This window comes from Triplophysa rosa, unplaced genomic scaffold (assembly GCF_024868665.1).
Source record: "Triplophysa rosa unplaced genomic scaffold, Trosa_1v2 scaffold406_ERROPOS52721+, whole genome shotgun sequence".
NCBI classification, from domain to species: domain Eukaryota; kingdom Metazoa; phylum Chordata; class Actinopteri; order Cypriniformes; family Nemacheilidae; genus Triplophysa; species Triplophysa rosa.
The window spans coordinates 37582-62576 of NW_026634407.1; the positions used below are offsets into that span (position 1 = coordinate 37582).

Sequence of the window (24995 nt, forward strand, 5' to 3'; positions counted from 1 at the left end):
TAATTAAGCTGTTATGGGTCTCTTTCCCCTCATGAAGCTAATGATAATTAACATGCAAATAAGCTCAGGGATGTGAAGTGGGGGCAGCAGCGCAATGTTCATTAAGGCCTTAATTACGGTTTAAAAACTGAAACATCAGTGTTATAAATGGACATATTCATGTAATGGGTTGGGTAACAATTAGGGCTTTCATAACAGTTTTGCATTGTGCAGAACATCTGGGTCTTTAGTTTTAATTTATTAATTAACTCCATGTTATAAACTTTACATTTTATTTAATTTACTTAGTTTTTTACTTTTTTTATGTCAAAAACTATGACCACTGCCCACTAAAACACCCTTCAAGTAGGCTACCCAACATTTTTAGAGTGCTTTTAAACTATTCGAGCTAAAAAAAATAATAATTTTACCCAATAAAAATGAAGTACTTACTCTGTTATAAGTAATTTAATTAAACAGCAAATTAAGTTTCAGATTTGCCATTTTTAATATGCAGTAAGAAGGACCTTTAATTAGCTTCTTTAATTAAGTATTACATTAAAATGTATTGTGCTTCTTGCAGAATGAAGTCACCATTATGATAACTATGGGTTTCATATTTTATTGCGATTATAAAGCAACAGTTAAACATATGAGATGAGGAAATACACTAATGTATGTTGACTTTTTGCAATATTGTGCTGAGCAACATATCCACATGTGAAAAAAAATCGCAGTGTCCAGGAAGACAGTAAGGGCACTATTTGGGACAGAAGGTACATAGTGTTAAACTATACAAAAACACAATTGCAACACCTCAGAGCTGATTTGGTTCATGTCTTAAAATATGCTGAATAGCTATAGAAAAAAAAGGAAAAATACTCAACTTGAAGACCCTTATCACAAAAAACCAAGCCAGCAGAATATTTTGAAAACCTTTATTATCTCATCCAACAGCAATAGTGAGTAACACATGATTTTACAATAGTCTCTGCATGCTTATCTATACATTACATTTTACATAAATCACTGTACCATTCCCTATATGGACCTGCTGGAAAATGAATGCAAAACAAGCAGCAAAACACAAGTGCATATATCATTTTCTGAAACAGTTGGCACACCATAATCCAAACCAAAACCGTTCCCATAGACCATAGATTTGTGAGGGACTACTTGATTGGTTAACAAAGGCTCACACATTCAAAGCTCTATTCATTAAAATAATGAAATCTCACAATTGTATGTATGTATAGGTTATACACTTCAAAAGAAATACACAACATGTTCAGCACGTTTTGTGTGTTATATAGGTAAATATGCTTAATTTAAAAAGTTTCGCATTGAACAATGTTGGTTCTTAGGCTTATTTCTAAATATATACAGTATATATATTTTGATGTCCTGGAAATTTATTGTTGGGATTTACCTTAAATTGGTACACAGCCTGGCATAGAAGCCAGATAGGTCGTTGCAATTTACTTTTGACTAAATATATAGATCGTTCTGCCTGACCCCCAGTTATCTTCCGTTTGTGTTTGGCTAGTGTCTAATAATATAACTATTTATATTTTATTTTATTTATGTTCATATTTATTTGTATTTTTATTTTACTGTATAATAATTGGATTAAATAAAGCATTTGTTGAATTTTGTTGTGTTCATTTTATTAAATAAACAATTTGTTGAATGGGTCCTGTAGTTAGGTCGCATTTGAAAAACACGTGTTACATTGACATCTAGCGGCTGAGCTTGGTATTGGGTCCAAATACAAAATATTGGAGAGACAAGTTTAGACAAGTAACTGTCGTTATATTTTGCTTGTTATCAGAAATAATCTACAGGCACTCAATTGTTTGTGAATGTGTACCGGAAGTTCAGTTGTGGTCACAAAAGTGCGCAGGCGCAGTAACGTTTGTTTATGTTGTTAAGATGAAACCGTCTATAGTGCCAGTATTGATACAATAAATAAGTATTACTATGGTGTACACAAACAAAGCAAAAAATATTATACGTTTATTGCACAAAGCAGGTGTATCTTCAAAACAATCACTTCTTTTTTTGTTGCACAATAAGTTAGGCAAACCAGGACTTTGGGAAATATATCATTTATTTTTGCTCCTATTTCAGGTATCGGAGCAACACTGAGCTTGTATTTACACTGAATTCTGACAGACTTCGATCGAGGTTAACCTCCTTTCCAGTTCAACTGAGATCTTGCCATTTTAAAAACTCTTTTACACAGTTAGATTTCTGAATACACGAAAAGACTTAAATGGGGACAACACATTAATCTTAAATAATTTTTCATATATTAATCTGTTAAAGCAGTAATCCCACTTTAGTTCATTGTAGTACAGCACACCCTACAAGACATGTTAGAGCAAATTTAAAATGGTTGTCTTACTTTTTGCAACTTTCTGGTGTATTCCGAGAAATCTCAGCCTGGAAATCCGTACAGCCACAACATACAAGGAGATCAAGTTACATGACCTCATGTCAATAAATAGTAGTTACTCTTGTATTAAACTGAAAAAAGTGTTCTGTGCCAAAACAAAATAAACAAAGCACATTCTCTTTAATGAGGCATATCACTATAAAGTCAGGACTCAAATTTCAGAAAAAAAATACCAATAAAACATTGTAGATATGCAATAACAAATTATATTTGGTATTTATCCAGGCATGGCATAGTGTTACAATATTTGCAGTAAGAAATATTAAAAGATAATCAGACTGTTTTACACTGCTCATAGTGTTGGTCCCAAGTAATCTTTCTATCGACCCTGTTGAAGATACTGTTGGGTGAACATATTCAGTTCACTGTCCAGCCAGCCAGCTTTGTTTCTGTAGAAGAGAAACACAGACATTATGTAACATAATACAAATTGACATTCAAGCCCTTCACAAATCCTCCACTTTTGTGAACAAACCCTAAATATTTACAAATATTATTCAAAAAACTACTACTACGCTGTAAAACATTTTTAAGTATAAAATCTCTGCTTTAAACTTGCCATTTCCATGTACTATTTTCATCATTTTTTAATGACTTCTGACATTATTTCAAGTCATCAAAATAAAATTTGAAATTAAGCAATTATTGCATCAAATCAACCACTTATCAAAATGTAAAATTGTTGAATTGACTTGTAAAGACGTACTGTTTTACGGTGTACATTTCATTTGTTCATGAGCCAGTCCAAAAATCAGAGAGCTCCCTTGCATTTTAAAGCTTCATACAGAAGGTAGATTAAAATGCCTATGGTTGCTTGAATCATAAATATTGATTCATAAATGTGTGCACTTTACACAGCATTGCACCAAGTTCAGTAAAGAAATAAATCTAAAAGGGTACCAAAAGATATGTTGTTGAAAATATGTAATGGGATCTGGGAAACCCCATCACATGGTGAAATTTTTTCAAATCTGTTTTTATTTCTTTCATTGCTTGTATGAAACAATAGTTATGGTTATCTGAAGTCGCCTGATGGCTATGATTTTCAGGTATGTCATTTTGATAAATTTAAAGATGGGCAATGAAGAAAAGCACAACAGTCAAGCATCACTTGTGACAAAAGTCACTTTACTGTGGTGAAACTTATTTTAGTCACTGTGCCTATTATAAGTAAGTTACATACTCAAGTTACAATTTAAAGGAGCCGTATTTAACATTGACACCTAGCGGGTGAGCTTGGTATCGCAGTCCAAATTCGAAATATTGTTGAGGGTTTTTCCCCGCCCCTCCTCAGAGCTCACAGGAGTTGACAGACACTTACAGGAGTGTAATGGAAAGCATCAGGTTTTTTTCTCCACTGGAGTTTTGGACTGTTTGCACACTGTCTGCACTGTTTGCTGCTGACATCAGCTTTCAAATTTTGTACTTAATATTAATATTCCTTTAAGTCTAACATTTTTTATGAATTATTACTACCCTATACAGGTGCTGGTCATATAATTAGAATATCATCAAAAAGTTGATTTATTTCACTAATTCCATTCAAAAAGTGAAACTTGTATATTATATTCATTCATTACACACAGACTGATATATTTCAAATGATTATTTCTTTTAATTTGATGATTATAAATGACAACTAATGAAAATCCCAAATTCAGAATCTAAGAAAATTAGAATATTACTTAAGACCAATACAAAGAAAGGATTTTTAGAAATCTTGGCCAACTGAAAAGTATGAACATGAAAAGTATGAGCATGTACAGCACTCAATACTTAGTTGGGGCTCCTTTTGCCTGAATTACTGCAGCAATGCGGCGTGGCATGAAGTCGATCAGTCTGTGGCACTGCTCAGGTGTTATGAGAGCCCAGGTTGCTCTGATAGTGGCCTTCAGCTCTTCTGCATTGTTGGGTATGGCATATAGCATCTTCCTCTTCACAAAACCCCATAGATTTTCTATGGGGTTAAGGTCAGGCGAGTTTGCTGGCCAATTAAGAACAGGGATACCATGGTCCTTAAACCAGGTACTGGTAGCTTTGGCACTTTTGGTGCTACAAGAACCACTACGCACAGACGTATGCAAGACATGGGTTTCAGCTGTCGCATTCCTTGTGTCAAGCCACTCTTGAACAACAGACAGCGTCAGAAGCGTCTCGCCTGGGCTAAAGACAAAAAGGACTGGACTGCTGCTGAGTGGTCCAAAGTTATGTTCTCTGATGAAAGTAAATTTTGCATTTCCTTTGGAAATCAGGGTCCCAGAGTCTGGAGGAAGAGAGGAGAGGCACAGAATCCACGTTGCTTGAGGTCCAGTGTAAAGTTTCCACAGTCAGTGATGGTTTGGGGTGCCATGTCATCTGCTGGTGTTGGTCCACTGTGTTTTCTGAGGTCCAAGGTCAACGCAGCCGTATACCAGGAAGTTTTAGAGCACTTCATGCTTCTTGATGCTGACCAACTTTATGGAGATGCACATTTCATTTTCCAACAGGACTTGGCACCTGCACACAGTGCTAAAGCTACCAGTACCTGGTTTAAGGACCATGGTTTCCCTGTTCTTAATTGGCCAGCAAACTCGTCTGACCTTAACCCCATAGAAAATCTATGGGGTATTGTGAAGAGGAAGATGCGATATGCCAGACCCAACAATGCAGAAGAGCTGAAGGCCACTATCAGAGCAACCTGGGCTCTCATAACACCTGAGCAGTGCCACAGACTGATCCACTCCACTCCATGCCACGCCGCATTGCTGCAGTAATTCAGGCAAAAGGAGCCCCAACTAAGTATTGAGTGCTGTACATGCTCATACTTTTCATGTTCATACTTTTCAGTTGGCCAAGATTTCTAAAAATCCTTTCTTTGTATTGGTCTTAAGTAATATTCTAACTTTCTGAGATACTGAATTTGGGATTTTCATTAGTTGTCAGTTATAATCATCAAATTAAAAGAAATAAACATTTTAAATATATCAGTCTGTGTGTAATGAATGAATATAATATACAAGTTTCACTTTTTGAATGGAATTAGTGAAATAAATCAACGTTTTGATGATATTCTAATTATATGACCAGCACCTGTATATGAATTTATAGTCTACATAATATGTTACCTTAATTTCTCTTTCTTTTATCATGTGTGTGCGTCTCTTCTGTGCTTGTTTGTGATACACTGCTGTGTGTGCATATGGTTATGTGTTTGGCATGTATGTGTATTTGGCATGCGTAAGTGTGTGTGTCAGTGCGTGTATGTTATGTTCGGTGCATGTGGGTTTGACTGTCTATGTTTCAAGCGTATGGGTTGTTGTCTGTGCTTTGTGCATGTGTGTATGTGTACTGTGCATGATAGTTTGTGTTCATTGAGTGTGATGTGCGCCTGTGTGAGTGCATGTGCGCTATGTGAGCGTGTGTGTATGTATGTATGTGTGTGCGCACTGTATATTTTGTGTGTCGTGTGTGAATGAGAGTGTATTTATTCACTCTGCTCTTGATACTTTTTCTATTTTTATAAATGTAATGTATTGCTTATAGTTAACGTTTCATGTACAGCTGATTAGTAACAATGAAAATTGTAAAAAGCACTATATAAATAAAAGTCGAGTTGAGATATGAAAATGGTCCTGGGCACACTTTAAGAATGAGAGCTCTGTCAGGAGCACATACTAGCTAAGTTTACCCTGAAGAGGACAGCAACTAGGAAGTAGTGAATTCATTTTTCGTTGTTCAGCATGGGCATAGTCTCTGAACTTTGATCACACCTTGTGTTTTCACCTTGTTGTGATCGCGTTCCGGAGGCAGCTCACATGAGTAGCGGCACACCGTGAAAACTCCTGGTGCTCCAGACGGTGAGCTCCGCCATGTCACCATAACATTGTATAAAAAACTTGCATGCCATAAGTTTACACAGGACTGTTGGGAAATGTGCATAGATACACCTTCATTCTACATGTTATGTGGTTAACTTTCATAGGTAAACTGTCTTTGTAGTATTAAGAGAGGGAAAGCTACAGGCGATTTTTTGTAACTCTGCCAGGCATTTCCTTAAACCACAGCTTACCACTTTAAATCGCTATTTTTCAGCAAAAAACAAGTGAATTTTGACAAGATATTTTCAGAGATGATAGACATGATTTGATTTGTTTTTATATTCCTGAAAACGACCCAGCGTGACATCCGACAAGTTTTCCCAGATCGCATCACATATACTTGCTAAATGTAAAGCAATTTCTGAAAGACATTATTAAAAATTTTAATCAATACCCAAAGTTTGTGAATGTCCACTAGATGTTGTGTACTGCAACTTAATCAAATATTTAACTGAAGGCTATTTTACAGCCAATCAAACAGCAAATGACACTTCAAGCACCTTTGGTCTCACAATAATGGATGTGACAGCCTCACCTGAGCAGCTTGGCTTTACTCTGCAAGGAGTCTAGCTGCTCAATCTTGTTGTTAAGGTCACGAATCTCATTGTCCAGCTGTTGTCTGGTCACGTCCACCTGCTGACACAGCTGAGCGAAGGTGCTGGCCAGCTCTCTGTCAAACAAAGGTCAGTTTACAAGCCTGCCACAAATAATATTGAGTTTTTGCATCACTGTGAAAAGGACGCCTATAAAACATCCATTTAAATTTTGGAAAACAACTGTGCATACACAGAAGTATGTTTTATCGTAGTTGTTACAGCTCATTCCTACACTGGAGGAGGTGAATTAAGCAGTGCTCACGTTAATCAATTTATTTGTCAGTGAAATAACTCTCAAAACTTACACTATGAATCATATTGTTTTACAGATGATATCATACACAACAATATTCAAACCAAACCGGGTGTAACAATATTCGAACCAAACCGAAAACCGTGATACACCACTTATGATAAGAAACTTACGCTCACGCTGAATGAAGTGACAGTGCTTTGTTTCAATTATTGTTATGCATATGAATCTAGTATTCTTTAGCATTGCTGTTGCCATTCCATGAACGCTGACCCAACATTTAACAGAACTGAACCGGACCGAACCATGGCTCCAAAACCGTGATATGAACCGAACGGTGGCACTGGCGTATTGTTATACCCATAATACACATTTACTAGCTATTAAACCTAAATGACGTCGTTTGTTTGTCTGAAGAATTGAAAAGAGAAAAAATTTGTATTAAAATAGCCTAATATTTACTTATTGAATGTCTAACAGGACAGCAAACAGCTAGGTGTCTACAACAAACACAAAGATGTTGCTTTAGTTATATTTAGTTATATAATGCTATAGGTCTACACATAAACGACATTTTATATATACACAAAATAAAATAGTATCAATTATTACAAGATAGACTACCCAAAAGAAATGTAGGGCTGCGATTAGGGCTGGGGTGATATATGGTGCAATTCGTACACAGTGTCTACACTGGAAGCGACAGCTGCGACGCATCCAGAGTGGAATTTTTTTTACATTATAATGGGTTCTAAAGCGTTTCTAATGTCTTTTGTCGTGTCGCATTGCAACAGGTTGCATCCGGTGTAGACGCAGTGATATGCTCAGTTTCTCAATGAATTACGGTTAAATGCAGCCACATCCAAAAGCCAGAGGGCGCTCTTGCGCAGAAACTCTGAATATGGGACACGGAAGAAGTACAATTTACAGACAGTTCCAGGAAATGCCAATGGTCATATTCTATCGCTGTTCTTCAAACCTTTTCAGGTATTTTCATGATAATAAAATATATTTATAATGATGGTGTTTGACGAGTGTTGCTTTTTCAAATGCACGTTATAAACGACTCAATCTCATAGTGATTTTTAGATCGAGCAGTACTTCAACAAAATCAGGAAACAGGAAAAAACAGAATCAAAGCCTTTGCGATTTCAGAATCGACCTAGACAGGTGCAATATATATCGTCCCATCCCTAGCTGCAATGATTCAACACATTACTGTAGTCGACACAACAGTAAGTGTAGTGGAACTTACTGTTGAACCTGGTGGCTGCAGTTGGATCCAGTGTAACTGACGATAAGCTGTAGTTTCTCACAGGCATAGTCCACAAACTGTCTTTTAAATGCCCGCTCTTTGGCCCTGGTTGTCCAAGTGAGTCTCTCATAGACATACAGCAGGCCATACAAACCCACCGAGAGAGCAATGAGTCTCCAGCCAACAGCCTTCCAGATCTGAAACACACATTCCAATTCTCTAATCATTAGTGCTCTCTTCCATACAATACAAATGTAATGTCAAGCTTATAAACTCAGGTTTATAAATATGACCAAATCCATAGATCCCCGTACTGAGTCGGTATTTTGGGTTGATTTTCGCACAAAGCATTCTCGTCGCTTCAAAAAAATTCAACTGAGCCACTATGCACGGATGGACCAATTTAACAATGTCTTTAGTACTTTTCTGGACCTTGGCAAAAACTGACACCATGATGTCTATGAGGAGGCCTGGAAATCTCTCGGATGTCACCTAAATATCTTTTTTTGTGCTCTGAAGACGGCAGAAGTTCTCTAAACATGTTTAACATCATGTGGGTGAGTAAAAAAAATCACACAAAGTTGATTTTTGGGTGAACTTCCCCTTTAATAACAGTGTGCGTATTTGTCCATTTACAGTCCTGCTCACCATTATTGGCACCCTTGGTAAATATGAGCAAAGAAGGCTGTAAAAATAAATCTGCATTGTTTCTCCTTTTAATCTTTTATTTAAAAAATCTACAAAATTCCAACATTTCAATGAAGGAAAACAATTTGAAGTGGGGGAATATCACATAGAGAAAAAAATGTTTTTCTTCCATATATGTTGGCCACAATTATTGGCACCCTTGTATTTTATTCACCCCGCAACCTTAATTTATGAGAAAATCAGCTCTGAGTGTTTTCTTTTCAGTCTGATGAGGTTTGAGATTACATTGAGAGTCATCTGAGTCCATTCCTCCATAAAGAATTTCTCCAGATCCTTCAAATGTTGGTGCTACCTCTTCTTCAGTTCATATCACTCATTTTCTATAGGGTTCGGGTCAGGGAACTGGGATGGCTATGGCAGGATCTTGATTTTGTGTTCAGTGACCCATTTTTTATTGATGTTGATGTTTATTTTGAACCAAAGTGCTGATGGACGATCTAACCACGACCCATTATAATATTTCTAGCAGAGCAAGTCAGGTTTTGATTTTTTTTACTTGTTGGTATTTGATATAAAACATGATGACATGTAGTGTCCTTTGTCCAGTGACCTGTCCTTTGAAATTGATGGGACTCATGTTAAACCTTCTTCATCTGTCCGTAATCTTGGTGTCTTATTTGACATCTCTATCTTTTGCCTCTCATATTTCTTTTGTCGTTAAAAACTCTTTTTTCCATCTTCGTAATATTGCACGACTTCGATCTTCTCTCACTCTAGCTGATGCTGAAATCCTAATTCATGCATTAATCAAATCACGTCTGGATTATTGCAATGCTCTACTTTTTGGTCTGCCTAAAAAACTCATAGCAAGGTTACAGTATGTTCAAAACTCAGCAGCTAGAGTTCTCACCTCCACCAGGCGCTCTGCTCACATTACTCCCCTACTGCATGATCTTCACTGGCTACCTGTGGCATCACATATTCACTTTAAGATATTACTTCTAACATTTAAGGCATTAAATGGTCTTGCGCCTCCATATCTGTCTGATCTACTCTGCTCCTACTCTCCTGCCCGGACCCTCAGATCATCAGAGCTTGGTCTTTTGTCCATTCCTCGTTTTCGGCTGTCCACTGTAGGTGGTAGGTCATTTAGTGATAATGCTCCTAAATTATGGAATTCGCTACCCCTTACACTTCGTAATATATCATCCTTGCCTACCTTCAAGACACAGCTAAAAACGTATCTTTTCAATATGTATTTTGGATAATGTGGCTATTTGTGGCCTTATGTGTTTGTAATGTGTATGTGGATGTGCAAATGTATGTATAGCACTATGTGAAGGGACCTTGAGCTATGGAAAGGCGCTATATAAATAAAACTTCTTCTTCTTCTTCTACAGTGGCTTGCAAAAGTATTCATCCCCCTTCATTTTATTCACATTTTGTTATGCTGCTGCCTTATCTTATACTACTTTAAATGATTATTTTTTTTACATTAATCTACACTCCATGCACAATAATGACAAAACAAAAAACTGATTTTTGACATTTTTGTTTTTTATTTTTAATAAATTTGCAAAGTTAAGTACATTGCATAAGTATTCATACCCTCAACTCAGAAAATGGTTAAAGCACCTTTACAGACTCAAATCTTTTTGGGTATGATGTGAAAAGCTTTACACATCTGCATTTGGCAATTTTCTTTCATTCTTCTTCTCAGATCCTCTCAAACTCTGTCAGGTTGGATGGAGATCATCAGTAGACAGACATTTTCAGGTTTCTACAGAGATGTTCAGTTGGGTTCAAGCACTAGCTGGGCCACTCAAGGACATAGACAGAGTTGTCCATAAGCCACTCTTGCATTGTTTTAGTTGTGTGCTTAGGATCATTGTCATGTTGGAGAATGAACCTTTTGCCCTGTCCGAGGTTCTGAATGTTCTGGGCTAGGTTTTCATGATCATTATCTCCGTATTTTGTGTACAGTCCCTGAAGCTGAAAAACACCCCCACATCATGATGCTGTTTCCACTACACTTTACTGTTAAGACGGTATTGTACAGGTGTTGAGCAGTGCTTGGTTTTCTCCAGACATGATGCATGAATCTGAGATTCATCAGACCAGAATATCTTGTTTCTGACAGTTTGAAAGATTCGTTGAAGTACGTTTTTGCATATTTCAAGTTTCCATGTGTCTTCACTAAGCAAAGGCTTGAGTATGGCCACTAAGCCATAAAGCCCAGATTGGTGGAGTGTTGCAGTGATGTTTGTCCTTCTGTAAGTTTCTCCCATCTCCATATATGATCATGGAGCTCAACCAGAGTGATCATCAGCTTCTTGGTCACTGCTCTAACCAAGACCCTTCTCCATCGATGGCTGTTTGGACAGGTCAGCTCAAGTGAGAGATCTGGTGGTTCCAAACCTCTTTCATTGAGGATAAATGGAGGCTACATGCCTCTGTGAACCTTCAATACAGCAGATTTTTTTCAGAAGTCTTCCCCAGATCTGTGCCTTGACACAATCCTGTCTCCGAGCTCTACTGGCAGTTCTTTTGACCTCATGGCTTGGTTTTTACTTTGATATGCATTTTCAGCTGTTGCACCCTTTATAGAGAGGTATGTGCCGCTCCAAATCATACTTATTCAATTGAATTTGGCACAGGTTAACTCCACTCGAAGTGTATAAACATCAACAAGCAAAACTAATGCTTCGGAGCTAAATTTCAAGTGTCCCAGAAAAGGGTATGAATACTAATGCAATGTACTTCAGTTTTTAATTTTTAATAAATTTGCAAAGTTGTCACAAACCTGTTTTTTTGTTTTGTCATTTTTGTGCATGGTATGATACCATGCTCTGGTATAAAAATAGGTTCACAACAATGAAGATCTGGTGACATATTTAACTGTGGACATGGGGAATTATTTTATCCCTGTGTGCACCAAACCTATCTTGTGTTATTGCGGCCAAAAAAACTCTTTTTCATTCCATATGGCCATATACCCCAGTCCTGGTTGAAGTTCCAGTATGGCATATTAATATGGTGCAGTATATTTTTGCATAAGAGCAGAAGATTTGTTTCTTGAACAGTGTCCCAAACAACTTGTGGTGATGGAGGTGCAGTTTTCCTTTATTTTTATTAAATGCTTTCTGACCCCAAAATTCAACTGATTACTGCAATTTTCCATCTGTGCTCTTTGAAGAGTCTTTGGCCACTCAAATTCTTCTCCTAGTTGTGCATTGAGACAATATAGACACACATCCTGTTTCAAGCTGATTTTCAACATCTCCAGTCCATTAAAACGTCTTGATCATATCCCTGATGTTGGAAATGACATTGTTTATTGTTTTAACTATTTCCTTAAAGCCATTTTGTATTTTGCGTAGCTCAACAGAACTATATTGCACATCAGAACTATATTCTTTGGTTTTATCCATTGTGATAAATGATTAAGGGGGGGTTGGGCTTTGTGTTACTAATATTTATTCTCCTGTGCAACAAGAAGTCACAACTGGACAACGTCATGTTTCTAGTCACCTTGGTGTGCTAAGAAAATGTAAATATCAATGGGAATATACTTGGGAGGTATTTTACTCATAAGAATTTCTAGGGGTACCAATAATTGTGGCCAGGGTGTATTAGAGAAAAAAATTCTCAATGTGATATTCCCCCTACTTCAAATTGTTTTACTTTAATGAAATGTTGGAATATTGTATATTTTTTAAATAAAAGATCAAAAGGAGAAACAATGCAGATTTAGTTTTACAGCCTTCTTTGCTCATATTTACCAAGGGTGCCAATAATGGTGAGCAGGACTGTATCTGCAAAAAGATGTGGAAAAAGTTACAACACTTTGAATGTGTGCGTACAGAAAACCACAGTCTGTGAATGATAAATACTTTGCTGTAACAACAGTGCAAAACACAAAATTAGAGATCTTTATATTATTGTGCAAGAATATTTATGGTTTATCAAACTGTAGTGGGCTGCCACAATCAAGGTAATTAATGCACTCTTACCACTCCTCCAACGACAATAATACCCATTGATGTCCTAGAGGTAAGGGATGCCAGTCCTGTTACCATGGAAACCATGAGCTCTTCCTGGGTCATGGTGCCCTGAGGGAAAGGAGGCATACTAGTGCTGACCGGAGTGATGGCCAATGGCCTTGGAACCTGACACAACAAACACACACATTTCCTTAGTTTAGAAGATAAATGACCACAGCATATAATAATTTATAATTACCTTTTAAAAAAAATAAATTAACATTACCTGGTCATTGTAGCCCATGAGGGCACGACGTGTGTTCTTGGGACCCAAGAAACGGTTGACAAGCATTGTCCAGCCCAGAGAGAAGTGAAAGCTAACATCTTCTTGGAAGTCACTGCAAAGTTTGTCACAGTTAAGATCGTAGCTGAGGGCAAAGCATTGTCTGGGCACCATCTTATCCACCTGCTCTCGAACCCCAATGGGCAGCAGGGGCTTCAGACCATCTGAGGGAAATGAAAATCTCACATTACCTGCTGCTGTAACCTGTATCAACACAGTGCAAAAAAAAAAAAAACTCACCGATCATATCAGTCTGTGTGGTTTGTAGGGCAGCAGTTATAGCAGAGGAACATCTCTCTGACATATTCCTGCCCAAACCATCCTCTATGTGTCTGTGAAGCTCCTGCAATTTAATCAAATCAACAGAACATGATCCAAATGACACGCAAGCAGCTCTACTGCAGTAGTCTATAACGTTTAAATTAATGGCAATAGCTGCAGGAAAGTTGGGACATTGATTATGATAAATTATTTGAACATACAGACAGTGCATCAGACAATCCACGACCCAACAAACCCCGACTGAGGGGTATCACACTGATCCATCAAACACAGACAGGTGTGTCTGTCTGTGTTTGTTGGCATTTGTCTGTGCGGTGTGAATTGGCCTTAATTTTACTTAATTCTCCTGGTTATGATAGATACGGAGTAAGGTTATTTTTGTTGTATTTTTAATTCTTTTAGGGCAATTAAATTGTTAATGCCAAGTTAGAGAGGTTTTGTTTGTTGTTTTTGGCAATACCCCTCCTGAACTGGAACTCTCCTATGATTTTGTAAATAAAAATACTTCGAATTGTCATCTAGGGTGGTCATCTTATTTGTAGATCTATTACTGCCACTGGAGATAGGGAGTGCCTTACTGCTGCCACAAACACACTTAACCACCGCCATCCATCCATTTCTTTTAGTGTCGCAATCCTGCCCTAGACGTTAGGAATTTGTAACGTGCATTGAGTTGTGTGAAAAATGTGATTTGCCTTCATCTGGGAAATTGCTTATACTTCTGGTTAGTATAAAACAAGTATTTTACATCTAACCATTTGCGACAATACTACCCTTCTAAAATTCATGCACTAGATAGTAGAATGCATAGTGAGACATACAACAACATCAAACTCATTGTCTGCTAATGACGATCATTTGTCTTACTCTTGCTGTGAACACTTCGTCGGCTGTTCTCATGGATTAAAGTGAAAAAAATTCTTCTGACTTTTTTTTCAGGCCAAGTCATATTCCTTTAACAGACACTTTATCTAAGCAGTCGAAACCAATAGCGTTTTAAAGGGAGATGTTTTGAACCCCTTTACGTAGTATTGCCAGTTTGCGTATTTTAAAAGCTATTTTTAATCTATGAAAAAAGTATACTTACCTAGACAAATAATCAACCATCTATAACTTTTCAGTGCATTTTTTAATTTATCTTATAAGACCAAACAATGTTTTCTGAACCTCTTAATAATTAACAGAAAAAAGAACAAAATAAAAGCACCACTTAAGACCAAAAATTTTGTTTGTATTTGTCTCCAGGGTGCTTTTCACTTTTTCTGCCTTCAGAAACCATATTCCTGAAGCTTGGCTACACCTGACACCCGTTTCAGTGTTTGACAAGCTACAGTGACTAGTTAGAGTGTTTGAGTAGCTTTTCCAAGGTGACCGTTAAGAAGGCAGCCTATCACTTTAACATTTCCATGGCGACACGGCACTGCTTATCATGTGACACACCGCAGAGCCACAGCGGCTGTATGACTGATGCATTGCTTTTACATTCTTTTAATCAAAAAATTCACAAACTGTTAACTATGTCAAGAAATATCTAACATTCCGATTGTCAAATATGTGCACGTGAATGTGTTTTGTTGTTTAAACACTTTTATAATGATCGCGTTAGGTGAGCTATAAGCGGGCGCCGCCATGTTTGTTTCTGCCGTGGTCTGAGATCTGTCGGATTTACATCACGTGAATTCATCCACTTCTCTTAAAAACACAAACGTAAGTGCCTGGTGAACTGGTAGAAGAATTGAGTGATCTTAACAATTGCTTACATTGCAGATACCGTGTCTGATCTGAATAAAACACATCCGTCAAATTACATTTGAGGAGATTGTTATTGCCGCTATATAGACAATCTCTAAATGTATTTTGTGCTTGTAGGCACGTGTATATGTCTGAAGGCTAAATTAAACATTATGTGGTTGAAAGCACTGCGTAGTTGTGATATGACTGAGTCTGTCTCTGGCTCAGTGCCAGCCAAAGCGCATAGTGTTCTAATCACACCGGTGTGATCGTACGCGTCAAAGGGTTAACAACATTATGAAAAGTGAATTTAAGACATTAAGGACAGGCTGGAACCCTGAAATTAACGGAAATCCGTCGTAGCGACGGAGAACTTTAATCCATGTGTTCTGCTCGCTATTTCTCATCACGGTCAATGTGAATAGACGTTAAGGCTGAAGTCAAAGTTTGACCACGAGCCACAGGCAACAACACACTCATTTCCAATGAAATAAGATCACATCATGTTATTTGGCTGCGGTGCAATTTTGAGTGAAACGCCAAACAAAAAACAGATATAAAAGCAGAAACAGACATTTAAATAGAAAAGACACTCACGTTCTTATACACTTTCAGCACCACTGGAGATGGATGAAAATCTATGTGGAAGTCATCCACAAGCACAGCCAGTCTCCTGATCTCCTCTGCCATAGCATTGGACACCTGCACATCCACAAAAACAGCTTGTGTTTGAAATTTTAACTGAAACTAAAAGTTGCTAAACACTAAATTTTATTAGCAGTAATACTGTTCAGGTAGTCTACACTTAAGACATACCCTGACAGTGTAAACATTTACATTTGTACATGCGTTTCCACTATATTCATTTTGCCGTGTCGCACCACCACACCAAAGCCATTATTGCTAAGTTCAGAAGACAAGCATAACGACAAACCTAGCGACTTTTTGGATAAACCTTAGCTTTTATTAAGTGTAAAAATGTCGACAATACTGCCCCGCGAGTGCAATGTGCCTTGGTCATAAACCCGAACTGACAACAGAAAATATGTAAATGAGAACAGCTGTATTGGGCAATAAGCTGTATTAAAATACAGAATGTTCAGAGAGTAGAATCGAAACGGGTCTGAAGTTGCAACTCAAAACCACGTGATGACATCCCAGATATGTTAATTAGCGTGTGACATCATCCAGCACCACAGTTCCACAAAATCCTAGCGGAAACACTGTACTAGTACAATTAAAAGTGCTAAATGTTGTGTTTACCTGTTTCTCTACCTCCTCTGTGATCTTCTTAATGTTGGTCTTGCAGTCCAGGGTGAGCAGATCCAGCTGTTTTTCTATAAACTCCAGTCTGTCCTCTTTCTCCTCCTTCATCTCTAAACAATGTATCCTAGAGTACATACCATCACGTCACAATAGCCGTTTACATGCACCCATTTCTGTCAATCCAACTGAATTGAATATGATTACAGATGGCGAAAGTACTGTTTATATATACACTAAACTGTGCAATCAGATTCAAACATTCATTTGCTAATTCTACACAAGCACACAGTCAGGATTTGCCAAATCTGTGTAGTGAAAACTGTGCAATGGCCATTCAAAACAAGCCAAAACCCACAGACTTGGCAAGAAGACATGTTTTAACCCACCATAGTCGTAAAAGTCAGTTGTAAGAGCATACTTTCTGCTACCCCATCACTTCAGTCTAAAGGTGGCGCTACAGGGCCTCCATATTATAGTAAATTACTGAAAAGTAGTGTTTGGATAACAGCATCTTCGTGCTCACCTCTGCTCTTGTGCTGCAACGTGCACAGAGTTCATTATCTTACGCTGGGCTTCAGAAATCTGCTTGGCTCTCGTTGTGTGCTGCTCAAACTTTGTCTTCACTGCTGACTGTGAGATGCATTCCTATAGGTGTGCATGTTTATGACAGTCAGGCAAACAACAATTTCAACAAATGATACGTGCTAGCCCAACAGCAAACTCACCTCAAAGCGTCTTTCAAAGTTCTGAAACTCAAACATTCTCGCTTGGAAACCGTCAGCCAGTGCACCACCTACATAAATCCAAAAAGGGTCAAAAACTAGAAATCAACATTTAACTTGCACTTCCACATCAACATATGAGCACCAACTTTTCATGTTGAGTAAATCAACAAACAAGAACATAGGAAACAATATTTGCAGAGTTTGGTTCCAAAATTAGATAACTTCTAAAATCATGTTTTTTTTATTGTGCATTCAAATAAATATCAATCAAACTGCAGTTGGTTTGTTTTGATTTAAGCCATAATAACTCAACAAATACAGCTAACTTACACAGTAAAACACAATAAATATATGATAACATAATAAAAAACATGATTTTTTAAAAATAAAAAACAGAGTTCTCATTTTGGAAACAAATTCTTCATTTGAAACATGATGATGTTATAATGTGTCAACCTGCTTCAGGCATGCCCTGAGCTTTCTGAATGCGCGCCTGTAAGACTTCTCTAGCAGAGACGAAGAAGATCCGGTCGCTGGCCTGTGCACGGTCCACCACCCGCAGCTCATCTACCAAAAAACTAGTGCAGCGGTCCATGTGTTGTCTTCTCACCTGACAAAAAAAAAACATTTAAATCCTACAAGTGCACAGACATTATGCTCAGTTTGCAGTTTTAATCAACTGAGGGATCAGTCAGCATCATAGAACAATCCTATCTTAAAGCCCCAGTAAAATCAAAATTAAAGATTTTTTTCCTTTTATTAAAAATAAGTTAGCCTTAAGGACACGCTGACAAAAGTCCTATTTCCAAACTGACAGTCTGTCACGTGTGCTCCAAAAAATCTAGAAATTCCATGACATCACTCTACACTTCAGCCTCTCGTCAAAGTTCTCAGATGGATTGATGGGGATCTGCGGCGCGTGTCCGCTCTCAGTTTGCATTCCATTTTTTTAAATATAGTAGATTAATAACCAAAACCTCTTCAAGAAGCATATTTTGCTTTTGAGCATACAACTTGCTCATTGTTTTCGGTTGCTTTTTGGACCGTGTAGCCTATAAAGCGTTACAGACATACCTGTCAACACTGCCGTTTACCCACCATTTCTCCTAGTAAATCCCCAGAATGCTGGCGCGCACTGACGGACACTCTCCGGGCCTCTCCCGACCAGAGACCGAGCGATGGTGAGCGAGGGACTCCCCAAACGTGTTCGCGAACGAATAGACGGGGATTGCGAATGGACAGAGGGGACTCTTATAGGTCTCCCGGATTCTATAAACCAAATGTTGACAGGTATGGTTATTAGGGATGTAATGATTCAACCGTGATCCGGTTGAAAACGATTATATTATGTGACGATTCAAGCCGGTTGAGATATTATTTGAATCACAATACATGTTTTGAACAGCAGGGGCCGCCGTGTTTACTGCAAACTTGGAAACCGTGAATATGCTGATATTTCTTAAATGTAAAAAAATACAATAAAAGCACAGACAAAGTCTTAGTTTGTTTATTTTGAAGAGATTTTTGTATTCATTTTTCATTTGATTTAGAATTCGATTTTGAATTAGTTTTCTTTCACAAAGAAATGTGCAGCATTTAAGAAATAATAAAAGGGCAGTTGTTAATTCCTAATTTGTCTCAACTAATTTTGTAAAAATAAATTGTGAATGAATCGTATCGTGAGATCAGTATCGTGAATCGCATCGCGAGCTGAGTGAATCGTTACATCCCTAATGGTTATAGACAGATAAACTGCTTTATTTATCCTCAAAAAGATGAGGGTTCATTCATTCAGTGCAGGAGAGAGTGACAGCGTGATTATATTGTTTCCCCTCACAACACACAGTTTAACGAGAGATCCTGGTGAAAATTAGGTCTTAAACAGGTTTACATTTTAGATAGCGTTAATATTTTCATCATTAATAAATTATCTTGTCCTCCTGCAACCCACCCGCAACTAATAAGAATGTTTATTTTTATCAATTGATCCGCTCTACCCGCGGATCATCCGCAGATTACACCGGTCACGGCCGCTTTCAGGGGTGAGACTCGCAAAATGTGTCGCGTGTGTCTATATGCAAAAGTACACATGACAAAACGTTCCTGTATTTACAAACCATACACACTGCTTTCTATAAGTGAAGGTGCTCAAGACAAATGCATCGCGTTTTCTCTAGTGATACCTCTACTATCGATATTTTTTTTTAAATCATGTCATATACATACGGCCAAAAGTAAGTGGAAGTGAGAATGGTGAAAAATATAAGAACGCTTGGAGCTCTCAGAGTTGATGTGGGTGTGCTTTGGTTTTCAAAATAAGTAATGGAGTAATGAGTTATATAAAATAATGCTGTTTGTAGGCTTCGCAAGTCATAACACAAGTCACTTGGCTACTGCAGTGCATTAGACAAAAAGTTTATTAAGAAAAGTAACAATGACATTTATTGTGCATTCACGGATGTGACATTTACAGCACAGATGAACCAGAGGTTTTATACTGCCCATGTTCATTGTTTTAACTAATGCACCACAACAGCCAAGTGACTTTCGTGACCCACCTTATTCCCCTGTGCTACCCACTTGATGGGCTCAATCCACAGTTTGAGAACCCAAACCTCTGATCTAAAGGTCCATGCATCACACATCATGGCCACTCTGCAGAGGTAAGGGATGTTTTTACACTTATCCTTACAGAAAACCCCCGGTGGTGCGCAGCATTTTGTATTTCTAGCTCTACTTTGTACATTTTCTATTTAAAGTATTGCAATATATCGCAAATGTGTATCGTATCGAAATACATAGCAATATATTGTATCGTGACCCATCTGTCGTGATATGTATCATATCGGGAGGCACTTGCCAATACACAGCCCTACTTCTGATGTAGGTAGCCGTTCTTATTATAATATTACCATCCCTTTTTCTGAACGTGTCCACCCATGGTGCTTCCGCCATTTTTGTTTTCGTGTTAAATGTCACTGTGAAACGTTTGTCTGTTCACTCATTGAAAGCTATGTGTATGGCTTGTAAACACTCAACGGGATTGTCCTGTGTAACGTACTTTCCCTTAGAGAAAACGCGATGCATTTGTCTTGAGCACCTTCACTTATAGAAAGCAGTGTGTATGGTTTGTAAATACAGGAACGTTTTGTCATGTGTACTTTTGCATATAGACACACGCGACACATTTTGCGAGTCTCACCCCTGAAAGCGGCTGTGACCGGACCAATGGGGACCAGAGCAATTTAGCGAATGGCCACAGGGGAAACAGGTTTGCTTATAGAAAACAATAATGTAATCGCAGTGCATTGGATAGCGGAGATGTACAGATTTCAACAGCTTGTCGAAATGTGGCGACATAACAAATAACTCTATAATGTGTCCTTAAAGTTGTCGCTTCGCAATTTCCACTGTGTTCTGTATTTTACATAGTGAACACGAGCTGCTGCTTCCTCACACAACTTTATTTAACTGCTACCAGAAACAAAACATCCTGCCTGACCACCAGTTGACATAAGGCCATACTACCACTAGATGTCCCCATGTCATCACATTATTTACATCTGCTTTCTGGTGAAATCACATGACACGCATGTCCTCTGAAACGATAATCCTAAAATGATTTTGTAGTGTGTTGTGTGACAGAAATGTCAAATATTTTGTTTGAGCATGGTTAAGATTTTAAATAAGAGAATCTATCAAGATTTTCCTCATGTGTGTGCTGCGACCGGTATTATTATCAGGATATTAAAACTCCTGTAATCTGAGAAAGGCTTAATGCTACACTGAAGATAAATGGGCGGTTTCCCGGACAAGGATTAGGTTAAACCAGGAGTAGCCCTAAAGGCTAAAATACACTACAAGACTTTTGCACAGATTTTGCCCAGATTTTCAGTCTGGACTTGTTGCAGAAAGTCTGTGCCAGTCCGCAGATTTCATCAGTTAGTGCGTTTCTATCTGAATCTTTCAGTAAGTCTGCAAGTGTATGATGTTTAGTTTAAAAAAAAAACTGTTCAGATTTTAAAAGTCTTGTAGTGTATTCCAGCCATTAGTTAAAATAGTATATTTAAATTGTTTACGTTCAAGACAAGTTAGTCTGGGACTAGGCTTAAGCCCTGTCCGGGAAACCGTCCCAAAATGTTTAAGTACATTAAGAATATATGGATAAGGTATGGATAAAAGTGCAGTCAGGTAAATGCTGAAGCTCTGGGGATCTGATTATAAAAGCTGCTGATCATTGGATTTCGAGGCTATTGCTGTTCACTTTCTATTAGACTCTCACTTTTACTGCTACGTCTCTTTCAAAAGTTTTTTTTTCAAATGTGTTCGAATTATATTTGGAACGTGTGTCAAAACTACAAAAAAAGTGATTTTAAACATGAGCAAGTTTATGTCGCACATGTACAGTGAACAGAGAGAAAGAGGCGGTGGTAGTGTATGAGGTGCATTCATAGTAGTGCTGATGCACTCACTGCTTCTAATGTAAAGTTTTCAAACGCAACTGACATTCTTCGTCATTTATTGAATGAAACCGTGCCTCGTACAAGTGTATTCGAGGATTTTTAAAACTTGGTACACAAAATGAATTGCGTAATCATGACTGCTCTAGTTGATATGCCCATATTTGTGTGTTCCTGTCTGTATGGGTAAGCCATTTTTTCCATAACTACTACAAATAACGTTAAAGTTATGCAAAACAAAAACAAATAAACGTGGTTCATCAGTCAATACTTTTTGACTTCTAATACTTACATTAAATCATTAGGTGCATTAATCAAGTACTTTTCTACTTTTACTCTGATATTCAAATAAAATATTCCTCCAGTTAACGTAGAAGTACCCCGTTTATAGTGTTACTTGAGTTAAAGTATATACACTGCCCAGAACATTCCTGTAAACCAGTAAGATTTTACAGACGTGTAACCAACAGGTATGCAAATGAGAATTTGAGGATATATGGTGTCGTAGTTTACAGACCGTGTGTAGTTTGTTGTGTCATGAGAGTCACACCTCTTCCATGTACTCTGGTTCGTTGGCTGAGGCGTCCCAGCGGTTGTTCAGAACAAAGATGTTGGGGCTAGAGAGTCGCTCGTTCACTTTATGGAAAAAAGATTTCTCCTTTAAATCACAGAAAATAGATCAAATGTAAGCTTCACAGAGACATATGAATTTATGAAATAATGCAAATATGAGATATGAAGTAACCATGCAGTGAAGGTTTAAAGATTTATATTAAGATATTTAAGAAAAAAAGTCATCTGGTTTTTTATGTGAAGTTCATAGTAAACCCACTGTTTGCATTAAAGTGGATTCTGAGTTGGCCACCAGCACAAACACATCAGCATCAAGGCAGAAATTGTCGATCCAGCTGTCCAACTCTGTTGTGACATCAATGCCAGGGCTTGAAAAAGAACATTTCATATTTACAGATATATTAGTCACATAATGAATAATATATTTATTACAACACTTATTTAGAACACTTACTATTAAAGAATGCTAATACACTGACCTCTATGGACTTTGGAGTACAATCAATATTTTCTAATAGTGAATAATCAGTAGTATTATATGTATCAGGCCTCAAAGCGACACATGTGACAAGTGCTTACCTGTCCACAAGCACCAAGTCATCTCGCAGAAGGGCACATTTTGCTTTTGGCCACATGACACACACCAGACTGCCTGCGTCTAAATCCTCATCTTGATGCAAGGCATGGGCCAACTGGTTTACTGTCTGCCAACACACACAAACAACTCATTTTTGAATCTGACTATTGTCAAAACATCGGATAAGGCTTAAAGGGTCATTAAACAATAAACAGAAGTTTAATCTCTTTAGAAATATAGGTTTATCAATTGCTTTGTCTTACAAACGCATTGTTTCACTTCAGAAGACTTGGAAACAATTGGAAACATTTGGATTACTTTAGAAACATTTGGATTACTTTAGTGATGCAAGTCTGTGCATTTTGCAGCGTCACCATTATGAATACCATTATAGACCGTTTCATCGGAAGCGTGCGCCGGGACTGCAGATAACTTCCTGTCTGTGTTTGGCTAGTGTCTAATAATGTAACAATTTAAATAAACAATGTGTTGAATTTTGTTGTGTGTTCATTTTATTAAATAAACAATTTGTTGAATGGGTCCTGTAGTTTTGACACATTTAAATAAGCCGTATGGTACAATGCAGAGGTGTGGACTTGAGTCACATTACTTGGACTCGAGTCATGAATTTGATGACTTTTGACTCGACTTGACAAAATGTAAAGAGACTTGCAACTCGACTTGGACTTTAACATCAGTAACTCGTGACTTCACTTGGACTTGAGCCTTTTGACTTGAAAAGACTTGCTACTTTCCCCAAAACCCAAAGATTAAAAAGTATGTTGACGTGGACCGCTCTATCTCTCTCTGTGTTTATGTGCATCTGTGTGTGTGTGTGTGTGCTGTCGGCACAACATCCAATCAATTTAGATCCACGTTGGTTTGATCCGACAGTATCCATCCAATCAAATTGCAGGACAACCAATGAAGAAGAACTGTCAAACAACGCGCCAGTTGGCAAAAATGATACCAAAGATAGTTTCATTCCGGTATAAAAACTACGAGGTGGTCAACAAAAAACGAACTGCAATATGCAAAACATACGGGTCGAAGATTAAAGATGGAGACGCAACAACTTCTAACTTCGTTCGACATTTGAAGTTGCACAAAGAACGGTAATTTTTGAATAACGCTAACGTTAGCTTATCGGCTAAGTAACTTTGCTAGCTGCATAGTTAAATCAATGAGACCGTAAACTCACTGTTAACGTTACATTGCAAACACGTTAAAAGGATCCCTGGGTATAGAGCGATGTATGGCTTAATATATGAACAATGGCACTGACTTTATAATTGTGAAATAAAAAAAACAGTGTAACTGTCACAGTATTCATAAACTTTGAAAAAATATTTTACTAGGAGGCCGCTATTTTTTGCGTCAGAATCCGTGATGTCAAATGGTTGCGACCTAAACCTGTTCTCTTTCGCAACAGCGAAGCACACACGTTTTCCATATATAACAGTAAAATATGACACGTAAAACATAAGATCAGATATACAAACACACAGGGACAGTAGGTGGCGGTATGTCCTCTTGACACAAGCCAGCCTGCCAGCCAGCCCGCCTGCCAGCCTGCCAGCCTCTCTCTGAGTCTAACTGCCCGCACTGCGAAGACCTTCCGGTGCGGGTGCTTAAGGCTCGGAGAGTCGCCGCCCTCGAAGATTTTGTTAGGCAGCGTCCCGCCACCGCCAGCGAGCCGCGCAAGCTGCCGCGCCGCTGCCACGCCGCTGCCCAGAAGAAACACGCGCCTTTTTTCCCAGATGTCCATGAGGAGGTCGTGAAAGCGTGGCCTCGGGATCGGCTATTTTCTCCCTGGTGGATGGGGCGGAAGCCCGCGGCTATGCGCGCATTCCCGCCGTCAAGCAGGCGATTGCGGCGCACCTGGGTCCGTCTTCATCATCGCTGCGATCCGAGGCGGTGCTGCCGTCTAAACCTTGCCGGATGACCGCCCACATAGCAGAGAAGGCATATGCCGCCTCTGCGGAGGCTGCCTCTGCTCTGCACACCAT

At 38.2% G+C, this 24995-nt stretch overlaps 1 protein-coding gene across 1 annotated transcript; it reads right to left on the reverse strand.

The window, feature by feature from the left end:
* Window positions 1–883: 883 nt before the first annotated feature.
* mfn2 (mitofusin 2) lies at window positions 884–24995 on the reverse strand. The gene is made up of 16 exons (XM_057328202.1): window positions 24868–24995; window positions 24584–24713; window positions 22989–23113; window positions 22669–22777; window positions 22387–22494; window positions 17833–17986; window positions 17377–17444; window positions 17175–17296; window positions 16649–16775; window positions 15983–16087; window positions 13613–13715; window positions 13316–13536; window positions 13060–13215; window positions 8399–8595; window positions 6830–6964; window positions 884–2826 (listed from the first exon to the last, which is right to left on the reverse strand). Exons 1-16 carry the CDS (start codon window positions 24993–24995, stop codon window positions 2757–2759), a joined length of 2058 nt encoding a protein of 685 aa, XP_057184185.1. The 3' UTR covers window positions 884–2756.

Excerpts from the sequence above, each read along its gene's own strand:
- mfn2 (XM_057328202.1), bottom strand. The coding sequence starts at position 24,995 with ATGGTGTGCAGAGCAGAGGCAGCCTCCGCAGAGGCGGCATATGCCTTC. Across the intron at positions 17,987-22,386 it reads AACCAGAGTACATGGAAGAG|GTGAGAAGACAACACATGGA; the intron begins GTGTGACTCTCA and ends TTTTTTTGTCAG. Across the intron at positions 16,776-17,174 it reads GTTGCAGCACAAGAGCAGAG|GATACATTGTTTAGAGATGA; the intron begins GTGAGCACGAAG and ends TATGTACTCTAG.